The sequence below is a fragment of the Aspergillus melleus genome (assembly GCF_016097325.1).
Source record: "Aspergillus melleus strain CBS 546.65 chromosome Unknown contig1, whole genome shotgun sequence".
NCBI classification, from domain to species: Eukaryota; Fungi; Ascomycota; class Eurotiomycetes; order Eurotiales; family Aspergillaceae; genus Aspergillus; species Aspergillus melleus.
This window is the reverse complement of record NW_025763370.1, coordinates 3,271,001-3,293,978: the sequence shown is the minus strand read 5'-3', so window position 1 is coordinate 3,293,978 and position 22,978 is coordinate 3,271,001. Positions and strand designations below refer to the sequence as shown.

At 47.7% G+C, this 22,978-nt stretch overlaps 10 protein-coding genes and 2 non-coding genes across 12 annotated transcripts; 4 read left to right on the top strand and 8 right to left on the bottom strand.

The window, feature by feature from the left end:
• Nucleotides 1–563: 563 nt before the first annotated feature.
• Nucleotides 564–2,805, bottom strand: LDX57_001176 (sugar porter family MFS transporter). The gene is made up of 4 exons (XM_046082816.1): nucleotides 2,587–2,805; nucleotides 1,802–2,523; nucleotides 1,397–1,729; nucleotides 564–1,335 (listed from the first exon to the last, which is right to left on the bottom strand). Exons 1-4 carry the CDS (start codon nucleotides 2,663–2,665, stop codon nucleotides 1,045–1,047), a joined length of 1,425 nt encoding a protein of 474 aa, XP_045938773.1. The 5' UTR covers nucleotides 2,666–2,805; the 3' UTR covers nucleotides 564–1,044.
• Nucleotides 2,806–4,552: 1,747 nt separating this feature from the next.
• Nucleotides 4,553–6,871, bottom strand: LDX57_001175 (fungal specific transcription factor domain-containing protein). Its single transcript, XM_046082815.1, has one exon. The coding sequence runs from the start codon at nucleotides 6,708–6,710 to the stop codon at nucleotides 4,668–4,670; it is 2,043 nt and encodes a 680-aa protein (XP_045938772.1). The 5' UTR covers nucleotides 6,711–6,871; the 3' UTR covers nucleotides 4,553–4,667.
• Nucleotides 6,872–7,747: 876 nt separating this feature from the next.
• Nucleotides 7,748–8,539, bottom strand: LDX57_001174 (O-methyltransferase; the record flags this gene model as incomplete). The annotated part of the gene is made up of 2 exons (XM_046082814.1): nucleotides 7,748–7,959; nucleotides 8,020–8,539. The coding sequence occupies 2 exons, from the start codon at nucleotides 8,537–8,539 to the stop codon at nucleotides 7,748–7,750; spliced, it is 732 nt and encodes a 243-aa protein (XP_045938771.1).
• Nucleotides 8,540–9,709: 1,170 nt separating this feature from the next.
• On the top strand, nucleotides 9,710–10,311 carry LDX57_001173 (uncharacterized protein; the record flags this gene model as incomplete). Its single annotated transcript, XM_046082813.1, has 3 exons — nucleotides 9,710–9,761; nucleotides 9,826–10,063; nucleotides 10,146–10,311. The coding sequence occupies 3 exons, from the start codon at nucleotides 9,710–9,712 to the stop codon at nucleotides 10,309–10,311; spliced, it is 456 nt and encodes a 151-aa protein (XP_045938770.1).
• A 456-nt stretch (nucleotides 10,312–10,767) lies between these two features.
• LDX57_001172 (alpha/beta hydrolase) lies at nucleotides 10,768–11,602 on the bottom strand (the record flags this gene model as incomplete). Its single annotated transcript, XM_046082812.1, has 2 exons — nucleotides 10,768–11,106; nucleotides 11,183–11,602. 2 exons carry the CDS (start codon nucleotides 11,600–11,602, stop codon nucleotides 10,768–10,770), a joined length of 759 nt encoding a protein of 252 aa, XP_045938769.1.
• Nucleotides 11,603–12,295: 693 nt separating this feature from the next.
• LDX57_001171 (uncharacterized protein) lies at nucleotides 12,296–13,471 on the top strand (the record flags this gene model as incomplete). Its single annotated transcript, XM_046082811.1, has 1 exon — nucleotides 12,296–13,471. The coding sequence occupies one exon, from the start codon at nucleotides 12,296–12,298 to the stop codon at nucleotides 13,469–13,471; it is 1,176 nt and encodes a 391-aa protein (XP_045938768.1).
• A 134-nt stretch (nucleotides 13,472–13,605) lies between these two features.
• On the bottom strand, nucleotides 13,606–14,724 carry LDX57_001170 (uncharacterized protein; the record flags this gene model as incomplete). Its single annotated transcript, XM_046082810.1, has 2 exons — nucleotides 13,606–14,594; nucleotides 14,649–14,724. The coding sequence occupies 2 exons, from the start codon at nucleotides 14,722–14,724 to the stop codon at nucleotides 13,606–13,608; spliced, it is 1,065 nt and encodes a 354-aa protein (XP_045938767.1).
• Nucleotides 14,725–15,937: 1,213 nt separating this feature from the next.
• On the top strand, nucleotides 15,938–16,032 carry LDX57_001169. Its single transcript has one exon. It is a non-coding gene; the product is annotated as a tRNA-Thr (tRNA).
• A 207-nt stretch (nucleotides 16,033–16,239) lies between these two features.
• Nucleotides 16,240–16,322, bottom strand: LDX57_001168. Its single transcript has one exon. It is a non-coding gene; the product is annotated as a tRNA-Thr (tRNA).
• Nucleotides 16,323–16,726: 404 nt separating this feature from the next.
• On the top strand, nucleotides 16,727–17,713 carry LDX57_001167 (zinc-dependent alcohol dehydrogenase family protein; the record flags this gene model as incomplete). Its single annotated transcript, XM_046082809.1, has 1 exon — nucleotides 16,727–17,713. The coding sequence occupies one exon, from the start codon at nucleotides 16,727–16,729 to the stop codon at nucleotides 17,711–17,713; it is 987 nt and encodes a 328-aa protein (XP_045938766.1).
• Nucleotides 17,714–19,206: 1,493 nt separating this feature from the next.
• Nucleotides 19,207–20,642, bottom strand: LDX57_001166 (metallophosphoesterase family protein; the record flags this gene model as incomplete). The annotated part of the gene is made up of 4 exons (XM_046082808.1): nucleotides 19,207–19,558; nucleotides 19,619–19,905; nucleotides 19,963–20,423; nucleotides 20,504–20,642. The coding sequence occupies 4 exons, from the start codon at nucleotides 20,640–20,642 to the stop codon at nucleotides 19,207–19,209; spliced, it is 1,239 nt and encodes a 412-aa protein (XP_045938765.1).
• Nucleotides 20,643–21,110: 468 nt separating this feature from the next.
• On the bottom strand, nucleotides 21,111–22,152 carry LDX57_001165 (uncharacterized protein). Its single transcript, XM_046082807.1, has 4 exons — nucleotides 22,001–22,152; nucleotides 21,772–21,951; nucleotides 21,619–21,713; nucleotides 21,111–21,546 (listed from the first exon to the last, which is right to left on the bottom strand). Exons 2-4 carry the CDS (start codon nucleotides 21,796–21,798, stop codon nucleotides 21,219–21,221), a joined length of 450 nt encoding a protein of 149 aa, XP_045938764.1. The 5' UTR covers nucleotides 21,799–21,951; nucleotides 22,001–22,152; the 3' UTR covers nucleotides 21,111–21,218.
• Between the last annotated feature and the right edge of the window lie 826 nt (nucleotides 22,153–22,978).

The following is a 22,978-nucleotide window of genomic DNA, read 5'->3' as shown; positions in this document are numbered from 1 at the left end:
CCGTCGGTCTCCGAGCCTGAAGAGTTTTTAATATCTTATAGGACCAACACAAAAGGCCTCATCTCATTCGAGTTCACGACGGTATAATGATTCTACTAGCGGCTACAGTTCCAGTTACATCCAACCCAAGTAACATCTGCAGTCCTCACATAAACTCCAAGAGCGCAGACCCGTCAAAGATGCTACACTGATCTAGGATCCGAATCCTTAGTCTTAGCTTAACCAACATCATAAACTCTGTAAGAGCCTACTACTGCATCTCATGTCACTTCGCCAAAATCCCTCGCTTAGTTTACGAACCGTGCCGCTTATGTGCAGCGCTACCGTAATTCGCCCCAGTGGAGCGGAGATTATTTCCGTGCAGTAGCTCAAACCTACTAAGGTACGAGTCTAGACAGAGAAGGACAAGAGAATTGCCGATCACTTCACGGGTCCTACCATACCCCCCTGCGTGTGCATTTCGTCCAATTCAGCAGAATCTGCAGCGTTCGGACAAAGCGGCGAATAGAGGGTCTAGAACTGGCTCCTGTAAGAGTAATTCCGTGCAAAAATGCCACTATTTTGGGATGCATGATCAAGAATGCAGGTCTCATAGGTCGTCCCTAAATCCAATCTAATTAGTGTCGTACCCTGGGAGTCTTTGCGCAACGTCGGAGTCCTCCTTTTACCCCTGGAGGAAGGATCAGCGATGTCAATCTTGCCACTTTGTGTGCTAGTGAACGGGCCGGACCGTTGACCTTTTCTGTACGCATCGCAATTGAATATTTTTGTTGGGAAGAGGGGAAGACGGGAACAAGTGTCCGTGTTGGATTCAGCTAATGTTTTCCACGAGAAAGTGAAAATTTCCAGTTCTAGAGTACTACGTCGGCACCGGACCTATTGGTACAATGCAGATATGTATGTTGGGAAAAGGTATGTTGGGAGCCTTTCGCATTTGAGGCTATTACTATGGACCAGGCACGACCATGCATCTGAGACAGTCGGTTCTCGCGTTTAGCAAGACTTCAAAACTTCGGCCGTGGCTCGTATGTCTAGTAGCAGAGCCTATGATCTATTCATACTGACTTCCTCCTCACCGTTTCTTCTTTTTCCGAACAAATGTTCAATGTTTTCCAGGCTACGACCCTTCGTCTCCGGCATCAAGAAGCAAACGACCACGGCCACAATCGTAGAGAACCCATACAAAAAGTACGGTCCACTAGGCGAAGATCGTAAGAAGAGCGGCGCCGTGAGTGTCACGACGAAATTCATGACCCAATTTGCTACCAGCTCCAAAGCGCATACTTTTGCTCGGAGTCTGGTCGGAATGATCTCCGAGGCGTAGATCTTGCCAACCTAGAATGAGATTAGCATGCCAGGTAATCTTTCAAGGAGAAAGAGGGGGGCAAAGACATACCACAGCCCAGGACCAAGAGAAATTGGCCACAAATATGTAGATCAGGACAATAACGACCCATTGCGCTGCTTTCGATGAAAGACTGACTGCGTCGTCAGCTACTTGCCCGTACCTGGCATACAGCGAGCCAGTCACTATAAAGCAAATAGACATGATAAGCCCCCCGATAACTAGAGGCATACGACGACCCCATCTGTCGATCCAGATTTGAGCAGGAATTGTGCAGACCAACATCACAATTCCAGTGACGCCTGACGAAAGAAAGGACGCCCTCTCAGATGTAAACCCTGCCTGTCGGAAGAGGATAGGAGCGTAGTAGAGCACCACGTCAATCTAAGACTTGTCAGCAAATATACATTGTTTGAAGCGTAGATGCAGCGGCAGCCACCCATAAGACAAACTCACGCCAGTCAACTGCTGGAAGGACATTAGGAATATTCCCAGCGCTGTCCGACCGACATATTTCCGACCGAAGATTTCACTCCAAGTAGCAAGGGCCCTGTGCCTATCTGACTGCAAACTTTGCTGAATCTCAGCCAACTCGGAGTCGATAGCTGATGGTGCGCGCAGCTTTCCCAGGACTCGCTTCGCATCCTCATTCCGACCAGCTTGGACCAGCCACCGCGGCGAAAAAGGGACAAGCAGTAACCCAAGGGTGAGCACTGCAGCAACAGCCGCCTGCACAATGAATGGGACCCTCCATGACATACTGCCTGCTAGATCGTGCGATCCATACGCAATAAAATATCCAGTCATGATACCGATGACCACGTTCAGCTGCAGGAGGCAAGCAGTCACTCCACGAATGTCGGCAGTCGCAATCTCAACTAGGTATACGGTAGCGACGGAAATGGCCTGTCCCATACCCATGCCTGTGATCAGACGAGCGACAATAAGAGCCGCGAAGTTCGGTGACGCTGCTGAGATGACGGTGCCAATGAGATACAGAATGCTGCCGATGAAGATTCCCCATTTTCGCGAGATACGGTCGGAGATGTGCCCGCTTGCTAAGGAGGATACCGAGGAGGAGAGGAGAATGGAGGAGACGTAGATACCCTGCTGCATGGAGGTTAAATGACCAATGTAGTCGGAAAATTGTTCCATCTGGGTGATGACACCGATCGAGCCTGTTCATCGTATAAAGCCAGTCAGGTTTCATTCTAGATTGCATCTGAAAATGAGTGACGAACCTGTGTCCAAGCCATAGCAGAGACCAGAAAGGGAGACATGGCTAGCAATGAGGAATAACTTCTGCTTTGGTGAAAACATTAGACCGTTTCGTCCCAGGATGATGATATTCAAAACATAAACAAGTTCGACCAGGGATCTCGGGTAACGACAAATTGTGCCCTGTTGTCGGGCACGGCAGCCAGCGTTACACCAGGAATTAATCCGTTGGGAAGTCACATCATGGGACCGAGAAAAAAATATTAGTGCGCAGTGCCTTTAGACCATTAGGAGAAATAGTATTGTACATGGATATGCCCTAGACCGCCCCTGTAGCTGCCGCACCGCGCCAATCGCAGCCCGAAGGCTTGAGTGATCAGCGCTATCAGCATTTAGGGCAATGTAACCACAGACGCAAGCATTCGGCCCTTTGAATCTCACCAGGGACCAAATCAAGTTAGCCGGACTTTTCATCCTGTGGTCTCCCCCGATAGATTAACCTTGATTGCGATCAACGAGGAGCATCCTATATTCCCAATTAGGGTAGCCGAGCCTGTTCCGGATATTCCAGGTGCAACGCTGCGTACCTGTGCGAACAGGGGGCTTTACTTCCTTTTATTTTCTCTTTCTTTTCCCTTCCCCTTTCAAAGAGAAGTTTTAGGCAGTAATTCTACGCTTGCATCATGTTTGGCCCCTCAACGACCATATTGAAAGAATCGATCATATATTAAGCAAGCGTTGCAGATAGGCTATAAAGGATTTGAAGATTCCGGTTAATAGTCCGTGCTCCGTAGATGAAATTAATTCACAATCTAATATTCACAGTTCACGGAGACTGAATTGTCGTCATTTCCACCTTGAATAACCACATGGTATCAACTGAAGACATTTTAAATATGAAAAGATCAAGATCGAAGTAGGATGTGTGGAAATAGCTACACGGTGTGCCCCAAGTCGATATTGAGCGTGTTCAGTAACAAATAATACATTGACTGTAATGCCCATGTATCATGCTTTTATTCCATTATGACAAAACAATGTGAAAGCAAATAATCCCATGGTTCAGTGGAGAAGCTCCAACGCTGGTCTACGCGAGGCGGATATCTCCGATGTTCTAAGACCTCGCAAACCCACGGCTCGAAAGAAAGTTTGGTTTCTACGATTGAATTTGTTTCATTAAGCTGTTTGACTACCATTTAGATAAATCTCTTCCCAAGCAGAGGTCTATACAGAGAAACGCTATGATTTGTTTGTGTGGAAATCTCTCTAAGATCCCTATGTTTTACCAATTATATGCTGCCAGAAATGAAGCCCACATTCGAAGCAATACTGAACATCAGCACCCACGTCGGCACTCATAACCGACCAACTGCCGGACCAAACGTCATAGTAAGGTTATACTTGTCTTGGACATCGAATGGGCGCCGCACGGAAGCTGTTACGATTAGGGTTTTGTGGGGATTTCCGCATGCGGAAGTGTCCCGTGCCTCGACCGACCACAGTTCATACAATGCGAATGCTCCCATGGAACTGTCCAAGATTCATCATAGACTTGTAAGAAACATAGAATGTCATTGTTTGGTTCTACATAACTACAATTTTGGACCAGAACTGAGCATTGTTGTTCCCTGGCTCTTCTCCCCAGTGGAGCATCGATTGACACGAACTGCTGCGGGGAAATCAATGACCATGAATCAGTTCCATATTTAATGATTTCATATGAGATAGCTCATAGAGATAGTCTGGTGCATTGTTATCTCTGCGCCCAATCTAACCATCTAATCTACGCCTAATTTGCTTGAGCGTCATCATAACTTACTAACGTACATACATATATAGCCAATCGGATTCTGGTGACTCGTTCGGCTTACCTATATAGAATATACGCTCTGCCCATTCTATATAACTCTTAGTATACTCTATGCGCTGCTTAACTAAAAGCAATGAAGGAGGTTGAGGGGAAATGTGGTGGGATTGGTAGATCAAACTCTGAACCTATCTGTGTCGCGCGACCACAGATTGGGTCACATTTAGGATCTCCAGAGCCGAGGGACGAGACATGCAACGTTATGTTTACTAGCAACATAGGGATTCAGCTTTTCTTTCAGAGTGCAGATCCATTTTCCAAGATTCGGCCATACGCCTCCAAGGCCTTGCCAATCATGCGTACCACGTCCCAGACAGCATCTCCGCTCAGAAGCTTTGCCCAGGTCTTGATGACCCGGGCGGATAGATCTGGGCCATGTGGCATTCTTCCAGCATTATCCATCGGACGGAATCCGGGGTCCGCTTCCTGCATCATGTCGCTTATATATGCCAGCAACCTAGTTTCATCCTCATCGAGGGGAGTCCCAGGAGTGCGATCTTGCACCGCAGCTAACCATTTGCTCAGTACAAAGGCGCACTCAAGAGCACAGAGTGAATGCTGCAGAGACCACGTAAAAGCTTGATTGCGGGCCACAATATTTACACCGATCTTGACTGGGATGCTGAGTGCATGCGCTGAATAAAGGACAGCGCGCGTAAGCTTATGTGAAGGCCGTAATGGCGGACTTTGGTGGATCGACCGGGCGATTTTCAGCGGATCATGGGTATTCAGGGAACGCCAGGGACCTACGTCCACGTTGAGTCGGATATACGCCATTCGAAGCAAGGCAGTCGAGTTGAAAGAGATCGGGCCTTGAGGGCTTCCCGGGCCGAATGATGATTCTGGGTCTAGATACCATCCCTTCTGCCAGTTTCTGAGTGCTTGCTCCACATCTGCCACGTCTGTTGATGGCAGGCTTCGATCGGAGCCAGGTTCGGATTTGGTCATTGCTCGTAGTAGGTAAATGTGTTGAATTATGGCGAGGATGAGAGTGTATCCTCCTAACGAGGAGTATCCTTCTGTGTCGCCATTACCTTCGTCGCTGTTCTTTGAGAAGAGCAGGGAGAATGAACGTTGGAAATTTGACTCAGGTCCAGATTCCCTCCGAAGTTCATCCCATTTCTTCTCGCTTCGAGCGGCCCAATTTGCTTCATGCGAAGGTAGATAAATATCAAGCTCCGAGTTGAGAATAGGTGGCGGTGTGTCGTATACAATTGTGTGGAAGATGAAAAAGCAGAAGATGATGGCGAGTGTTCTTTTGAATCCTTCCACATGAATCCATTGAGACCAGTTCATCTCTTGAGTAGTCTGAGTCTGCATTTCTAAGAACCCTTCGTCGCGGACAAGGCTTGTTAAAGCATTCTGTAGACCCACGGATTCATTGTAGATGGCTTTGGAGTTCCCCCATGTTGCCATTGCCATGAGCAACAACAAGGTTTGCGCAGCAGGTAAAGACTTAAATTTACCTGGTAGTGGCCGCAGGTTGGAGATGGGATGATTTGTTTCATGCTCCGCTATATATTGCGGCACAGCTAACGAGCCATCTTCAGCAAATGTCTTTACACAAAGCTCGGCCTTGCGGTGACGAAGCCGCTCCAAAACAACAGCGTGTGATGTTTTAAACAGCATGACTGCAGTATCATTATCGAAGCTAGATTGCGCTCCAATGGCAGCCATTGCTAATATCAGGTCGAATTGGACTTTGACAGGTGAAAAGGTTGGAATATGTAGGAATGGTAAATGGCGGTGGAAACCAGAGAAGTATGTCGCGATATATCTGGTCATAGTGTGGCGGGAGGGGAGTGAAAACCCAAGAGGAAGAAGGGAGATATAATTTTGTATCTCAGCATAAATGCTGTTCCAGCCCTCTTGGGTAATATCCCAAGACTCCCTTTTCGATATGGAGGAGGATGTTTCAAAAGAAGGAAATGTTGAGGAGAATTCATCGTATAGATGCGGTGCTGAGGGATCAGCCATTGGTACAATAGGCTGGGCACTAGTGCCCAATTCTCTGCATTCATTGTGTGAACCTTGGTTTTCAAGTGATGTAAAAAGAGGCGAAGGTGATAGAGGTAGGATTTGATGGTCGAGTAACAGGGTAGACAAATTATCCGTATATGGCATGCTCATACTGTCGATGAACAGTGAGAAGTCGCCAAAGTTCTGAGCAGGCTGAGATATAGGGAGTGTAGGAAGGATAGCAGATGATTCAACGGATGGCTCTGTTACGGTGAAGAAAGGCTCATTCGCATCATTGACAGGTATCTCCGGACACTGCATCACGTCTGCTCTGGAAGGAGACAGGCTAGGCAGGCGAAGACCGGAGGAATTGACGCCCGAGTGTTGCAGATTAGACGCACAGGTGATTTGCTCCTTCGCTTGTGGGGTTCCATTATCTTGCGGCACTTCTGTCTCCAGGTCTTGATCATCGTTCAAATGACCGCCATGTGTGGTGCGATGATGACGAGCTAGGACGTCACTGAAAGGCCACTATTAGTCGAGCGTTCAGTCATTCGGAGACGGTCTATACCTCCGACTAAACGTGCCAGAGCAGATATTGCATTGAAATGGCTTTTCTTTGGTATCTGTCCATCTTGAATCAGCATCACTACTCCTTCATAGGTCATAATGCCATACGTAATCTTTCGTGTCGCTGTAGGTGCTCATGACGGGTAAAGTCTTTGGCACAAAACTGACAACGGAATGTTCTCCTCCCTCTTTTAAGGCTGGGTTGTCCTTGATCGGAGATATTAGTCTCTCCATTTCTTCTTTCTTCCGAGTCGTCGTCTAAATTTGTCTTTTGCCTCTTCTTGGGAGGCATCGTCGCATTCTGTCTGGTCATGAGAAGTCCTGAAGTAGCGAATGTGCTTGAGATGGTAGCGCTGACTCAGGTATGAGTCATGAAATTATCTCCGCCTAATTTAGTCCACCCTATACATTGCCACAAAACATCGAAAGCGGGAGGCTTTCTTCTGAATGGAGAAGAAGAAAGGTAAGAAACCTAATCAGAGATGCTGATATGAGATTCCATAGCTTGGTAGTATATTATGTAGGTGGAGGTGGTCCGAGCATGCTCAGTTACAACTCAGTTCCAATATACTACTATATATAAGTGCGGCAACTCAATGTCAAAAATATTCAGATGATTGGAGATTGGTATTTCCTATGATGTATGGAACATGGATCAAGGCAACTTTGGATGAATGAATGCATGATACAAAATTTAAACGAACAAAAGCGCTTGTCAATCTTTTTTTCGTTTCCATTCGCCAAAATTCCCATCGATCCTAGATAGGCAGCTTCTTCATTCGACAAGATCAGTGAGATCTGGGCATGTAAACGCTCATCTCGAATCCGTTGGTGAATGGCAAGGTCATGTTTTGAAATCCATTCTCGGGGTTTCGCAAAAACGCCAATAGGTCTGCATAGCCCTTGGCACCCGAAATCGTGTTGTCGGTAAGCACAACTGCGCCTGGCCGGAAACGAGGCAGGACAGTCTTGAGCGTCGGGAGAGCAAGTGCCGACCAGACTATAGGTATAAGTCAGCCCACCCAAGAGGATGGTTGAGCCGTAGTAGAATTCAACTTACTGTCGAGCAGAAGGAGATCGATCTGTGGTAGTCCATCCTTCAGCGTCTCAAGCAGGTCACCCTCCCTCAAATCAATCTGTTGCTCAACTTCAGGACCGCATTGCGCCCAGTACTTCCGCGCAATCTCTGCCTTCTCCGTCTCTTTCTCCGTTGCGATCACGGTTCCGGGCTTCCCAGTAAGGGCTCTCGTTTTGGCGACAGCCAGAGCAAGATATATGGTGCTGACCCCAAAGCTGGTTCCTGCTTCGACGACATTGGTGGCTCCCATGGAGTTGATCAACTGGTAGGTGAATTGACATTTATCCTCATCCAGAGCGATGAACTTGTCGAGCATGAGGCGGTCGAATTCCTCTTTCGGGTCAGTGATGGGTTTCTTGTCTTCCAAGTCGCCCAGAACATCCGCTGAGAACACCTTTCCCTTCTTTGAAATAAGAGCTTCTTGCTCCAAAGACTTCTGATGAAGTTCCTTAAGCAGCTGCAGTACATGCTGCGGGGCATCGACGGGAGAGGGGCCCAGCATCTTGTCTGTGTCGAGCTGACGTTGACTTTGTTGTTTGTTGGTTTCGTGCAAGTTAGTGAACGACTGTGTGGTATAAAGTAGGAAAGCTTTTCTGTGTCGTCCAGATCTCAGCGCTGAGCTTTATAATTTCCAGTACTCACTCTGGGGGGTGTAGCAGGTCTTGGCATTTTGGGGAGTTATTGGCGAATCCCCAGAATGCCAAGACTGAGTCATCGCTCAGTCTGAGGGGGAATGGCGGTTAGGACTTTACCCGGCTCTGTTACATAGCGGTGCTTTCGCGCAATAGAGCACTTAGAGGGTTACCACGAATTGGGTTTGGGACAGAGTACTAACTATATTACATAGCTATATCCGACTGATGAAGAAGAAGAAAATGGTCAAGGTGTTGTGAATTTGCATGTGGCCCATTGAGCTGGGTGCACTTACGGCTTCTATTGTGGAACATGTTATGCCGAAAGGTCTCCTATTACATCAACTCGTTCATTCTGTCAAGCATCAGGCCGCTTGCATTTGCCTTTCTGGGGCCGTTACCACCTCATTACGAGCATTTAAAACCAGACGGAACTTCTCATTTCATACCTAGCAAGGATGTGAGTGGGGAGTCGATCATGAATCCCAAAGACCCAGAGGCGTCAGCAAAAATAGTTTACCTTCAAAGATATTAGACCAGCCGCCTACAAGCCATGGAAACCTCAGCCTTGCGACGGTGGTGTTTGTAGTTACTCGGTCTGGGCAGTTAGTAGCAGAAATGACATGCATGAACTGAAACTTATTAAGGGTGACGAGGCTACGGATGGCTTCTAGTCCCCTACAGAGAAGCCTCGGGTTCTCTTTTAATGTATTAACTAGGTGGTAATATGAAAGAGGTCTAGAGTCTCGTGCCAGGAGCTGTCGAGATGGCCCCAAATTTGACGGACCCCGGTTTGCTGGCATCCCAGCATGACTGAAACTCTTGGCTATTGGCATCATGTATCGTGGTACATTGTTGTTTCAAGGCCTATAACCATGTATTCTTGTTTCGTTGCCTTGTGTGCTTACTGTTTGGGTATATTAAAGATACCTTCTTCCACCTGGATATCTACTCTTTTCGACAGTACAATCGCATCTATCTCACTCAAGCCCTAGACATCACAACTCATCTCCAAAACATACACCAAGATATTCACCACCATGAAATACATCAGCCTCATCCTCTCACTGACCGGCATCTCCATGGCAAAGGGTATGTCAATCCATAAACACACATGATCACCCACTCAACCTACATATTAACCCATCCACCGCAGTTTGCGGTAACATCACCGTATCCAACCAGCTCGACATCGACATTCAAGCGGCGACCAACTGCACCGTCATCGATGGGGATCTCGAGATCCTGTCCGACTTCCCCGACCACTTCAATCTCAACGTTATCGTCGTCACCGGGAACGTGATCGGAAGAAACCTAAACTCGCTCACGCTGGTCAGTATTCCTGCGTTGGCGGCCATCGGCGGGAATATGGAATTGACGGGGAGCTTTTTTACGTATGTCCTTCTTGCTCTTCAGACAGTGCTAAGGATTTAAATATGGGTTTGTGGAAGTACTGATTGGGTTTGGGATTGATAGTCCCTCTTTCCCCTCGCTGTGGAACGTCGATGGAGACTTCAAGGTCCTTTCTACAAATGAGATTTATTGCTCGAACTTTGATGCTTTGGTGGAACGTGGTGGCGTGCATGGCACTTTCGAGTGTCGCGAGGGGTGGGAGGTTTCTCCTGCTGAGGTCGGTCTTTAGAGTCGTTCTAATATTGATGGATTTGACTAGCTGGTTGTTGCCGTGCTGCGTTCGGTTCTATTGCCTTGCTGGGCTCCGTGGGGGAATTTCTCTGTATTCAGATCATTGCAGCAGAAGGATAACTTTATTTGGATATGCAAGCCTCGTTTACTCCAATCTAACTATATTCAGCTTTTCCCTCGCTCTATATCCCCATCCTGTAACGTAGTCTTTCATTTACCGCATGTCTATTTATTGATTCAGGCTGCGTAAGGTGTACCTAGGGCGTGCTTAGGTCAATGAAGTGAGTAAACAGCGGCAAGCAGTAAGCAATGAAACAAAAAGGAAAAAACTATTGGCCTGGCCAGAAAGTCCAGTATATATATACACAGAAAATTGTAGATATCATTGCCAATTCAAGAGATGAGGCAGGAGTAGAGATGTTCTTTCCCCAAACAGTTCAGAATATCCAATGCCTCAAGCAGCTACCACCCTCTTCGCAACATCGTGAATCACATCAGCGACCGCCTGCGGTTGGCTCAGCATGGCACAGTGTCCTCCGTCAACATCGTACGTGCGTACAACGCCTTCCCCAGGAATACCGGCTATACTCTGTTGCGCAACAACTGGGAAGCCTACATCCCGAGTACATAGAATGTAGCTAGTGGGCACGTCCCTGTAGGCCTCGTAGGTCAACGGGGTGCGCATAGCCTCTGGTGCGTGGGTGACCAATGCAGCGAGATGTTTTGCAGCAGTTTCATCGTCGAGATCGCTATAGAAATTCTCCCTCGGGTTCTTGGGATACATTTGGTCTCCCTAAATGATGAATTAGTATTTACATGTCTGGCGGAGGAACCCCAGTCTTAGAATGTGTTTCGTTGGATCAACTTACGTCCAATGTCATGAGAGGATCCAAACCGCCTGGCACGAATGTCTCGACGCTTGCTCCCGCTGGGATCAGGAATGCAGCTAGATATACAAGACCCACAACGCCGCCATTCTTGCCCTGCGCGACGAGATCCTTACGGGCATAACCTTTGACGCTCTCGGTGCCCGGAATTCCGGCGTATGAGTGTAAGACCAGAATTACCTCTTTTCCTTGAGACACGAGCCCATCTAGATAGTTTTTCCGAATATGGTTGGCGTCATCATAGGCCGTGGTTGATGAAGGTCCACCTGCAGATGGTAACGTTATGGTCTCTGCTGGGTATCCTTGTTGTCGAAGGATGGTGGCGACAGGATCGAATGTGTTTCCTTGGTGCCAGGCACCTGGGATAAGGAGTATAGTCGGCTTCTCCTTAACTTCGTGCATGCTGAATAAATGCGGTTTGGTCAATGAGCTGCATTTCGGGGATCGCAGGACACTATATATGTTCATCCAAGACCGGTGGAGACGAACGGGATTCGGAGGTTGGCATAACACCGATTCGGATTTGACGCCTGGTTGCCTTCTGGCCATCTGAATCCTGTTCAGTGTTGGGGGCCAAACTGAGTCAATAATACTCTTTTTTTAACGAAGCGATCGAAATGGTTAGTCGTACCTGCGCATTAGGTAGGATCAGGCCATCCCATCTACTGTGTAGGGTTCCCCGGTTTAGTGACCCGCATACCTTCGAAATAACCTCATCTCAATCATGGCTTAGTTCAAATTAAACACTTGATAAATTATTGAATGTTACCAGATATTTTCTTTTTTTTTGGCGCAGAACCAGATTCCTTTTTGCCCAATTAGAGGAGAAACTGGATCGAGGCCGGTCGGCGCCCAATGCGCCAGTGTCTCAGCCTCGGCGGCTAACTCTCAGCTCTTGCTCCTACTTCTTGCGATGGGAGGACTCCTGGATCATATAGGGGGAATGTGAGAAACCTCCTCCATATGATTACTTACAGGACCCTCTGACCGAGCGAAACGATTTTCATCTGTGAGCTACAGGAGACGATACTTGTCTTGTCCTCATCCGAACCAGCCTACCATTGACGGCAACACGTGCACTTGGTTTTGTTAGCAATGGAGGGACGGAAACGCAAAGCATCTACCGATCATAGTATTGATGTAACAGGTCCTGGTGTTAAACGTCGGACCTCTTACCCAGTCATCCAGAGTCCTTCCGATACAGCACATCTCTACGGACTGACTGCACAGGGAGTGACCTGTGGTATGATCCCGACCAACAGTCAAGTCCCAGTCAATGCCCAGTCTGCGGAGAGCCAATACAGAAGTGCCATCTATCCTTCTCGATCATGTTTTTCAAATGACACTTACACTGTCGGCTGGATCTGTACTACAAGCACCGCATACGTTGCCGCCCAAGAGTTTCTCGACGAAGAGCACGGTAGACCCCAATTCGTCAGGGTACACGACACCACCGATTACGCACTTGGCAGAATCCAGGATCACAATGTTGTCATGGCATTGATATCTGATCCTCAAGACGGCTCGTCGTCCGCGGCAACGGTTGCGAGAGACATGTTGCACAGTTTCCCAAACGTCAATATTGGAATGATGATCGGCATCGCTGGTGGTTTTCCAAGTCAGAACAATGATATCCGTCTAGGGGACGTGGTGGTAAGCGCAGCACGCGATGGAAACGGTGGCGTCTTGCAGCTTGACTTTGGCAAGCGCATGCAAAACAAGGGCCTTCATATGACAGGGTTCCTAAATCAGCCGCCAACCTTTCTACGGAATGCAGTCAGTGGTTTCCGTGCAGATATTGAAAGAAAAGGACACCGTTTTGAACAGATCATAAATGGAATCCTTGAGTGCAATCCGAGGCTGCGAGAGAAATACCAACGACCACAGTCAGACGCAGACAAGCTTTTCAAGTCCGACGTTGTTCATGGCAAAGATTGTACCGCTCTGTGTAGCAGCGATCCATCGTTACTAGAACGGCGCACTGAGCGTGCCCACGAGAATGATAATCCGGCAATTCACTACGGTTTGATTGGCTCCGGAAATCAAACCATCAAAGATGCTATTTTACGAGACATGTTTAGTGCTTCTAGAAACGTTCTCTGTATCGAAACGAACGCAGCAGGTCTCATGAACCATTTCCCTTGCCTCGCCGTTTGTGGAGTCTGCAACTATGCCGATACACACAGCAACGAGCAGTGGGAAGGATACGCGGCAATGGTAGCAGCTGCATATGCAAAGAGCCTTCTGTACCGAATAAGCCCACGAAAATAGTTATCTTGAGTCGTTATATTGACCGATTACGTTTCTTAGATAGCTACAGAATAAGACAAATCCCTTTTCGAACTACCTATACAGAGATAGTGACACCCCCGCTGCCCTTTTGCCCATGAATCGAGAGAATGGCTTTATGCGTATGTCTTTCCCTCTTCACATACTCGTTTAAATACCTCTTTTGTATGCTGAATCACCTTCTCAACCGCACCCTCTTCCCTTGTTTTCTCCAATTTTTTGTTCGCAGGAAAAACCTCGCCATTCCAACTCACCCAGTAGCACCCACTCCCCATGACCCCATCGCTTCCAACTGCCACATCATCGCCCTCTTCCCATATCTTCCCCTTGGCATTTGATGCAAATCTTGGACTGGTCGCCGCAAACAAATGCCTCTCTCCGCTCTCTTCAATCGGTACCATGAACGGCCATAGTAGCGGTCTCAAAACTGCGGCCAATACCCGCCCGCCCGTCAACTCGCGGAATATGCCAGTATCCACGCCGGACGGATAAGCGTGCACAAACGATGTATGCACATGTTGCCGCGCCATGCCCTCTAGGAAAAAATTTCCCATTAGGCTAGCATGCGCGCCGCATCTCTGCAAACTGAAATTCTTTGCCAAACTGAGGTCCGAGTAATCGAGCACACCAGAGCCACCGAGACGGACGGCAACGTGCGGATCTAGCACGGAGACAACACGCGATAGTTGCGCATTAGCAGTACTGTGATCGCCCGCTCCAACCGGGGGCTTAGCAGCAGCTTCCAATAGTGGCATCAATCCCATGACAAAACGCATGCGAGCGTAATAATGCAAAACGAACTTGCGGTCCAGGCCCTCGGCGGTCTCGTCGCGGCCTTTCAGCGTCATGTACCCTGGTGTCATGAAGAGAAGATTGACCTTTCGTTCGGATGCGGCGATGTCGGCGCAGACGCGATCAACATTCTTCAGCAGAGAAATGTCCGACTGCAGGAAGGTCGTTTTGGCGGAAGGGTTAATGCTTCTTATGGAGGTTATGGCATCGTCGGCAGCCGACTGATTGCGGCCGATGAGGTAGATCTTCGGCGACAGGCTGTATCGCGCGAAGGCGAGGGCTGTAGAGAGAGATATTCCGGACGTACCGCCCACTGGCATGGTAAATGTGAGCTTCTACCATTTTAGAAATGATGAGGAAGTATTACCAAATACCCCGACCAGACCTGCTCCCAGGGACTTGAGAGTCGCATTGTGGGCTTGGACTGCTTTCAGGCTCACCATAGCTGTTTGATTTCCAATGAGTTCTTGACAATATCGAAACTGGTATGGTGATTGTGGGATGCGGAAGGTTAGGTTTTTCCTTGTTGCGATCGCGTCCTTTTATTATGGGTTGGCTGATGTGAGCCATTGTTTGGTGGCTAACGTTAGCCGGTCCGTAAACCCAAACAACTCATCTTAATGATGCCTAACTACTTTGAATCTCTTAGAGATGACGCAAATTAAGACAATCTAGTGGAAATATCGATATTGAGGTAGACCACAGAGACTAAATACAAGTGAACCCCCCAAGATGCTTAAATTCGCATAATTGGCTTCTCCACGCTCGAAAGCCAAGCTGTACGCAGAGTACTGTGCGATAGTAATCTCCTCTTGGCTATTCTTTGCTATCTAGCTGGATATAGCGATGTGTCAGCAGGCGCTCGCGGTGTCCATTCTATACGTTATCGCAAGGGCGTCGTCCTAGCATTGAGGTAGGTAGCAACTTCGGAGGCGGTCGATGACGGTCTTGCGATTTTCATTCCTTGTGAAATAACACTCAGATTGAATCTAGTTAATTATAGATTATCTTAATAGATTTTTCTTATACCGCGTAACAAGGGAATAAGTCATTATCAAGATATCTAAATTCATATATATTTTAGAGCTTTAACTATCTAATATAGCTTAGTAACTTGGTGATATATCATATAACTATTGGGATTCAGAATGGAGTAATTTCTCGGCCAAGCGTAAATGCCTTCGCGTTTCAACCCAAACGAAAGCCAACCAACGAAGGTCTCGCTTTGTATCGCTTCGCCGGCTTATGTCTCAGAACATATTCCTGGCTCTGACCCCAGGTAAAGATGGCGTAAACAGGCTCATATATTTACCTCTTACGATAATCATGATGCCGAGGGTTGGTCTACTTCTATCTGTTGGCATGATTGCAGTCGGATGTCGAAGGTTCGAATCTGGCATGCCGATCGCAGGGAGCTGCAGTCTTGCGATAGCTGCAGCATGTCATCCAACGATTAACGAAGGCAAAAAGGAGTCAGGGGTTGAGATCCAGTCCCTTAGACTGGGGTTCAGGCCTCATGGGAATGGAATGACTGGTCATTGTACGTTTTCGGCCTCTGTTGTGACTTTGCCTAGGGATGGAACAATCTATAACAATGATCAGAATAATAATCACGGACATAAGTTTGCAAACTTGGGGTGGACGAAAATAAAGTTGGCACGTGTGGCCAAGTGGCTAAGGCGCCGCACTCGTAAACCAAAATCTGATTTGCCGATATGCGGAGATCGAGGGTTCAACTCCCTCCATGTGCATCTCTTTTTGCATTTATTGTTTTGCTTCCTTCCCGACCGGACAACTCCTGAAACCACGCACGCACTTCTGGCCAAGTGGTAAAAGGGCCCCCTGCCTGCTTGCAAAGCCGGACACTCGTCCTTCCGGCTCTTTATCCGCCATATGGCAGAGTCTCACCAGAAAGCATGTTTTTGTTCTATGGAAATGGAACTTTGGAGTAAAAAAAATGCCTCCACCCGGATTTGAACCGGGGACCTCACCATAACGAATGCATACGAGTGGTACGTCCTAACCACTAGACAATAGAGGCGACTCCTGATGCTGACTAACACAATTTCACCACTGGAGCTACTTATCAGTTTCCAGCCAAGATTTACCTTCTTCAACTTTGGGGGTGGTCGATGACGGTCTTGATTTCCATGCAAGCGCGACTATTTTGTCCCTTCCTGTTCGCTTTCTCGGAATCCCGGTATGTGATATATCACGAAGTCGCTAAGCCATGTTAGGGATGGCTCTGAGATACGTGCACATCCGGGTGTTTCATTGGGCGTTTCGCCCCCGTTACGGGTCATAATCAAAATCCGTTGGGACCATCTGGTTGATCCCAGTTTTGCTTCTTAAGCCAAATGATAATTTCAAGGTTCAGCGTTCGCCTCTCCCTATCCACGTGTTTGCTAGACAAGCTTGGCTCAGGCTAAGATTGGGAACCTGAGAATGCTCCGGACTATTGTGCGGGACTTTGGCCGTGCAGCAGAGGTGGTGACTGTCGAGCTCTATCAGCCGCAGGTTCCTGGCCCAAAGCAGGTTCGAGTACGGATGTTGCTGGCCAGTATTAATCCTTCGGATCTGGTGACCATATCTGGCGCTTACCGATCGAGAATTTCACTGCCTTTTGTACCCGGATTCGAAGGTGTTGGTGTGGTTGAGTCGGTTGGTGCTGGTGTCTCCGAATCGCTCATCGGACAGCGAGTTCTACCGCTAGGGAGCCAAGGCGCATGGCAAAACGTCAAGATCACCGAAGAACGCTGGTGCTTCCCCGTACCGGCAGATCTCACCGATCAGGAGGCAGCAAGGGCATATATCAACCCTCTGTCGGCCTTCAGGATGGTTCATGAGTATGGACCCTCGCCTGGTGCATCGGTGGTTGTCAACGCCGCCACGTCCGCTATCGGGCAGATGATTATTCGCATGCTTAATCGTGCTGCTATTCGGCCAATTGCGCTGGTTCGACGAGCTGGCGTCGAGAGCCAATTGAAAAGTCAACTTGGCGTGTCAGCCGTCCTTTGCACATCGGAAGTCCGATTACAGCATAAGTTGCTCGAGTTGACCAATGGTCGAGGTCTATCTGTTGCTTGGGATGCGGTGGGCGGGTCTGAGGGTGACGACCTTGCTCGTGCTCTGAGCCCTGGTGGGACGCTAGTTCACTATGGACTGTTGTCTGGCACGCCCTTGTCACTCCGTTTGTACGAGGAGTGCCCGCAAGCTCGAATTGTTCTGTTTCGACTAAGAGACTGGGTTCATTCTGCTGAGCGACATGCGTTACATTCAGCTTTGAACGAAGTTTTTCAACTCATTCGCGATGGCATCGCAGCGTCAGAGGTGGCGGCTGTGTTTCCACTATCATCTATCCAACAGGCGCTAGAGTATGAGGCCAAGTCAGGACGTCAAGGAAAAGTTCTACTATCTATGCAAAACAGATAATGATATGTTTATTCCTGAAATATGCAGATAGGGATTGCCTTACGGACCGCGAATACTACCTGAAGATCCAGCTGACCCTCTGTGTCGCCGTCTTTATCTTCTACTAGCATTCAAATAAAAGACGAATACGTGAGCTGATTCTATAAATATAAAATAGAGAACCTCAATCGTTCAACGAAATATCAAGAAGGAACAAGGCCCATGCCAGTTAAGGCCTTAGTTGCTACCAGCCTTAACTGCTTAACATCTAGTCCTATTACTTTGTTTACCAGACAAGGGGAAATCCTGCCTTTGAAAATCGTTTCTCGATGCATAATGACAGGAGGACTAAAAACATTCGCTGGATGTGGAAATATTTCTTGAGATTACGCCGGCTGTGGGATCCCATTATGGCCTAGTCGATAGACTTCAATGGTTCCTGCCACCCTGTTTGCGTCGACCATCCTCCATACTATGAGTATCACCACGGAGAGGGAAATTGGATAGCCGCCCAATAGACAGAGACCCATATCAATCACCATCTCAACCTCACTCTCTACCCACCCGGATAAAATGGCTAAGGACGGAACGAGCTTGTGTCGTTGGCCAACGCAAACGTCGAATTTCTTGCGTGACTCCTTGTAGGGTGGTTTTCGAAATTCACATACTGTTATGTCCGAGTTAGACATGAGCACAAGGTCAAATGGTAAGCCTGGAAGATCCACTGAGCACGGTGTACGTGGATTCAGCTTCTCGTCACCAAGCTAAGACAACCTTACTTCTTCCGCATTGCTGGTGCAGAATCTTAAACGCTCGGGTCCTTACGGAGCCAGATTGAGACCAGCCACGAGCGCAATCCTCGTATCACTCGTGCGAGCATGTGAGTAGATCGTCGGGGTTCATATTCAACCAGAATTTGGCCGTATATGAATTGTAGCTCTTACTAGAGACCAATATACTGCACGGTCAGTATCAATACATGGCAATATGAATATATTGCTTTACAAACATGACTTTGCCTTTTTGAACGGTTCTTTCTAGGTAGCTAAAGACCCATCAGGCCCATTCCTGCCTTATTCCTTTGTAGAAAGCGTATTTGCATGTTTCCGTGCACTCGATAAGTCTTTTGACGTGGTCTCTAAGTTCTTCATAACTGGAGAAGTCATCTGCTTTGAAGTAATCTGCACGATCTGCCATCTCGTAATTCCTTTTCATTGGATCTGGATCTGGTTTTAGATTGAGTTGGGTTTGAGGTACTGGGAGAATCTAGGTAGAGATTTGCCGCGCGTGCCATGGAAATGTCATCGAGTAGCTGGATGGAAGTTCACGCCCTATGATCCTCATTGCTTCTCTCTGGTCAAAGTTTGTCGAATTGACTATCTGTGTTAACGATAAAAGTCCCTTGCGACTGTATTGAGCTTATTTAATACATTTTGTTCACCGCGCTTTTGGCTCCCAAATAGTCCAATAGATGCTTGCACCCACTGACATTCCAAGTTTGAAGCACAGTCACATCAGATAAAATAAGCTGTCAGAAGAACAAATAGTGCAAAGAACCCTATACCGGGAACGGTCCCACTGCCCATATTCTCGAAGACTGTATCTCTTGCTTGTAGCAGATTACGTGGATGATACTCGTCTTGCCCATATGTCGCATTGAGAGTTACATTCTCCGTGACTAGTCCGTTCTCCAGTCGAATCCAGGTTATAACCTCATCTTGTAAAGAATCCTTCTTCAGGTATATATGTCGCCCTCCTCGTGCCAGATTGCCGTAGCTACCGTATCCAGTATGGCGTCCATAGCATAGGTTGAGGCCATTGCCAGGAAGGGTGGTGTCTGAGATGGTGTCGGTCCATTTGAAGCACCTGGACAGAACATGTCAACATGCATATTCTATAGTATTATTGAGGCGTTGTACAACTTACCAGTCATTATCGTGGTCATGGCCGCTGAAAGTTGCGAGAAGACCTTCGGTGTTCGATAATGCCCGCATGAATGGTAGATCCCATTCCTGAGAATACTCATCGTACTGATATCCCTGCGAAATGACAGGCTCGCCGTTGATTCCGGGCTCTTTGCTAGGATCAACACCATGGCTATTCTGGAACTTTCGTGTCGAGTTCACAGGGATATGAAAGAATGCCAGCGATGGGATAGCCTTGCCGTATTCCTCTCGGAGGTGAACATTAGTTTCTTCAAACCATTTGACCACCTACTCCCACGTTAGAAATCGTCTCATGACATATCGCATAGAGAAAACAAGCCCTACCTTCTCGTGGACCCAATCTGGTCGCTTCTCAACTGGCCCATGCCCATACCTATACCCCCCTCTACTATCAAAGAACCACAAAATAAGTTCAGGGACATCTCGAGATTCATCGGATGGATGCACAGGTAGAAAATAATTAGTGACACCGGTTTCGAATGAATTGCCTTGCACCATCTTTTTGGTCAGACTGTTCGGGTACGTCTTCTCTCGGTCAAACATGTTGTCTGTCAGAAGACTGGGCTGGTTATCGTGGTTCCCGTACGTCGACGCCCAAGGTATATTTGCATCCACGATTGGAGCAACCACATGGTCTAAGTAATTTGTTGAGTTTTCGGGATTCGTGCCATCTCCGGTGATGAGGTCTCCGTTCAGCACCACCAGTTGGGCCTGGTCAGCTTGAAGGACTTTGCGTACGACATCGGCTGTTCGTGCGTCTTTGAGTGGGCCGACGCCATTTGGGGCTGTTTTTGATGTAAATTCAGCTCATACTTCTTTTTGAATGGGCCCCATAAGTTTGAACACAAGTCTCGGCATGGCTCACCTTCTCCATAATGGAGGTCCGAAAATACTGTGATTCGAAATGTTCCATCGCTTTCAAACCGCAGTAATGGACTGTCCAAAAGTCCAGTTTCTGGCTGCAGCGCGGCCTGTAGGCGACCTTTACCATCTACCTGCTCCATTTTCCGCTGAGGCTCGATGATAAATTGCCTCCGGATAGTTTTATTCCTGGATTTTAGAATGAACCTTCGGCCGAATACAAGGTTGTTCTACCTTTTTAACTTCCTAAAATCGTGGCGTTTTATGCGTTGGGTCTCGATCCGTCCATCTTCATGCAGCTTATGTACAGTCCGGGGCCAGGCGCATTAACAGCACACACCTGCATATTCTAGATCAGCCACCGGGAATGTCCGTCGGGCAATATGAACAGCCTCTATGGCAAGATGAGGCGTAATTGCTGGCTTCTCACGTATCTGTAAGTTGGCCGGTAAGCCGCGTCATGCCGCATTTTGATCGTATTTTATCAACGGAGAATCTATTGCGATTATCTGCTTTTTGGGGGTTACCCGGGTTTTCGATTTCCTATGTAACATCTTCCTATATTCGTGCCATAATATTCAGCGCAAATGTGACGCATACAATGTTTAGGTCCACACTATACTAATAATATCGCCACAATTGATACCACTGGCTCAAAGCCACAAGAGAAGTCGTCTTTAGACACATAAAGCAATTTATGATTATTCGCAGGAATCAGTTCAATCCGTCTCGTAAGCCCATAGCACATACAGATAGTCTCCGCCGCGGCCCTGATTCAGATCCGTCGAGAAATGATGAAATCCACTTTGCTTGATTCGAGTCAGAATTTGATCGGAAGACAAATTCTCGGGAGTCCTGAGTAGAGCCACGTTAACTATCTTTGTCTCTCCTTCGCGTTCGGTGATGATGTATCGGTATGAATCCTTGGCGCTGACCCGGACTGTGATGTCGTTGTAGTTCCGGATTTCGGTGTCGGACTTGGTGAAAGATAAGTGGGAAATCGCTCTCTCTCTGTCGGACGTCCACTCAGGTTGAAGCCATACAAATCTTTCGTGGCGTTAATTTTCCGTTCTTGTTTGGGCGAACGGACCATTGGGATTGGGGGAATAGGCTACTCACCTTCCTCCGTAACCTGAGTTGATATCTGATGTTTTGCCTTGGATTTCGGGAACTATCTCATCTGGAGTGGCATATTCATTGTCCGCGTACATAACCTGACGTCAAGCCTGATTAGACACAGTGTCATTCATGAAGAATTATAGGAAGACTGACTGTCAAGTCCGATAGGTACTTCACCATCGCGGCTAGAGGCTTTTTCTTCCCGATTCAAAATTGTATCTTTGCTTATGAAACTTCGCTTTCCCCAGTGCGATGTAGATATGTTTTCATTATATAGTGTTTACATTGAATTTCATGTTCTCAACATCGGACTAACAGGCAAATGAGCGCTGGCTACGTCAAATTAGCAACCGGGCTAGAGTTTGTCCACCTGATGGCATGCCTCGATCCGTCTCACCGTCACATCATTTTGTGAAATGGCTTTTCTGGGATTTCATTGTTTCTCCAAGCTTGAATTCTAAGTTCATGTTGTCAAACACATGACCAGGGCCCACAATGGGCTGGCGCCTAAACCCTCAGTCTCGTATTGCGCCCATTGAATATCCCCACCGTGTCTGGGCTCCTATAGAACCCTATGTCTAAGAGGCTTAGACCAAGCTGAAGTCAAGCGGGGGAATACCTGCGCCATATGTATCAATGAGCGCCTCTCGCATTCCAAGTTGTTTTATTGGCTTGTTGGTCTCTTTTCGGCGCCCATTGCAGGTATCATGAGGTCTTGTTCCTTAAGGGCCTCTCATACGGTAACCCCGATTGGGTGCAGACTGCATTTAATCTATTAACCCCGTCCTAATCTCCCATAAGACTTCCAGCTTCACCATGCATCGGGCCGCCACCAACCTTGGCTCTTTTCCGGCAGCCTATCCCGGCCGTCTCTTAATTAGCTCACGTCTTAATGGTCTGACGCCAAGTCAACTCACACGGGATCTTCCCTTTCTTGATAGATTCAGGCGACTGGTATCCATCTACTGATGCACATATCCGTTTGTAATGGGAATTGCTAAGTATATGTGGCTGCTCTATAGTAAACGTCTTTTTATTCATTCTCCAGTGACATATTCCGGACACGACTCAGCTTTAATCTAGATAAACCTTTTTTACGAGGCAAGGTTGCCCCGTTTGTAGCCAAGAATCTTCGATATTGACTCTATATGCAACCTCCCAAGTGTAGGATCTGACTACCAACCCTCCCGTGACAATAATATCGAATGCACAGAGCCTCAATCTCTGTTTGTTGCGATGAAGTTGGGATCGTACGGTCAAACCAGCTCATCTGACGAAGAAGGCCTCAACAGGCTCGAAGTTATATAAATTGTGATCGAACCCCCACTGCCCTGCTTCTTTCTACCAGCAACTTCAACTT

Excerpts from the sequence above, each read along its gene's own strand:
- LDX57_001165 (XM_046082807.1), bottom strand. The coding sequence starts at position 21,798 with ATGGTGAAGTACCTATCGGACTTGACA. Across the intron at positions 21,714-21,771 it reads AGTACCTATCGGACTTGACA|GTTATGTACGCGGACAATGA; the intron begins GTCAGTCTTCCT and ends GCTTGACGTCAG. Across the intron at positions 21,547-21,618 it reads AACTCAGGTTACGGAGGAAG|ATTTGTATGGCTTCAACCTG; the intron begins GTGAGTAGCCTA and ends ACGCCACGAAAG.
- LDX57_001176 (XM_046082816.1), bottom strand. The coding sequence starts at position 2,665 with ATGTTTTCACCAAAGCAGAAGTTATTCCTCATTGCTAGCCATGTCTCC. Across the intron at positions 1,730-1,801 it reads CCTTCCAGCAGTTGACTGGC|ATTGACGTGGTGCTCTACTA; the intron begins GTGAGTTTGTCT and ends GACAAGTCTTAG. Across the intron at positions 1,336-1,396 it reads TCTCTTGGTCCTGGGCTGTG|GTTGGCAAGATCTACGCCTC; the intron begins GTATGTCTTTGC and ends ATCTCATTCTAG.
- LDX57_001175 (XM_046082815.1), bottom strand. The coding sequence starts at position 6,710 with ATGCAGTGTCCGGAGATACCTGTCAATGATGCGAATGAGCCTTTCTTC.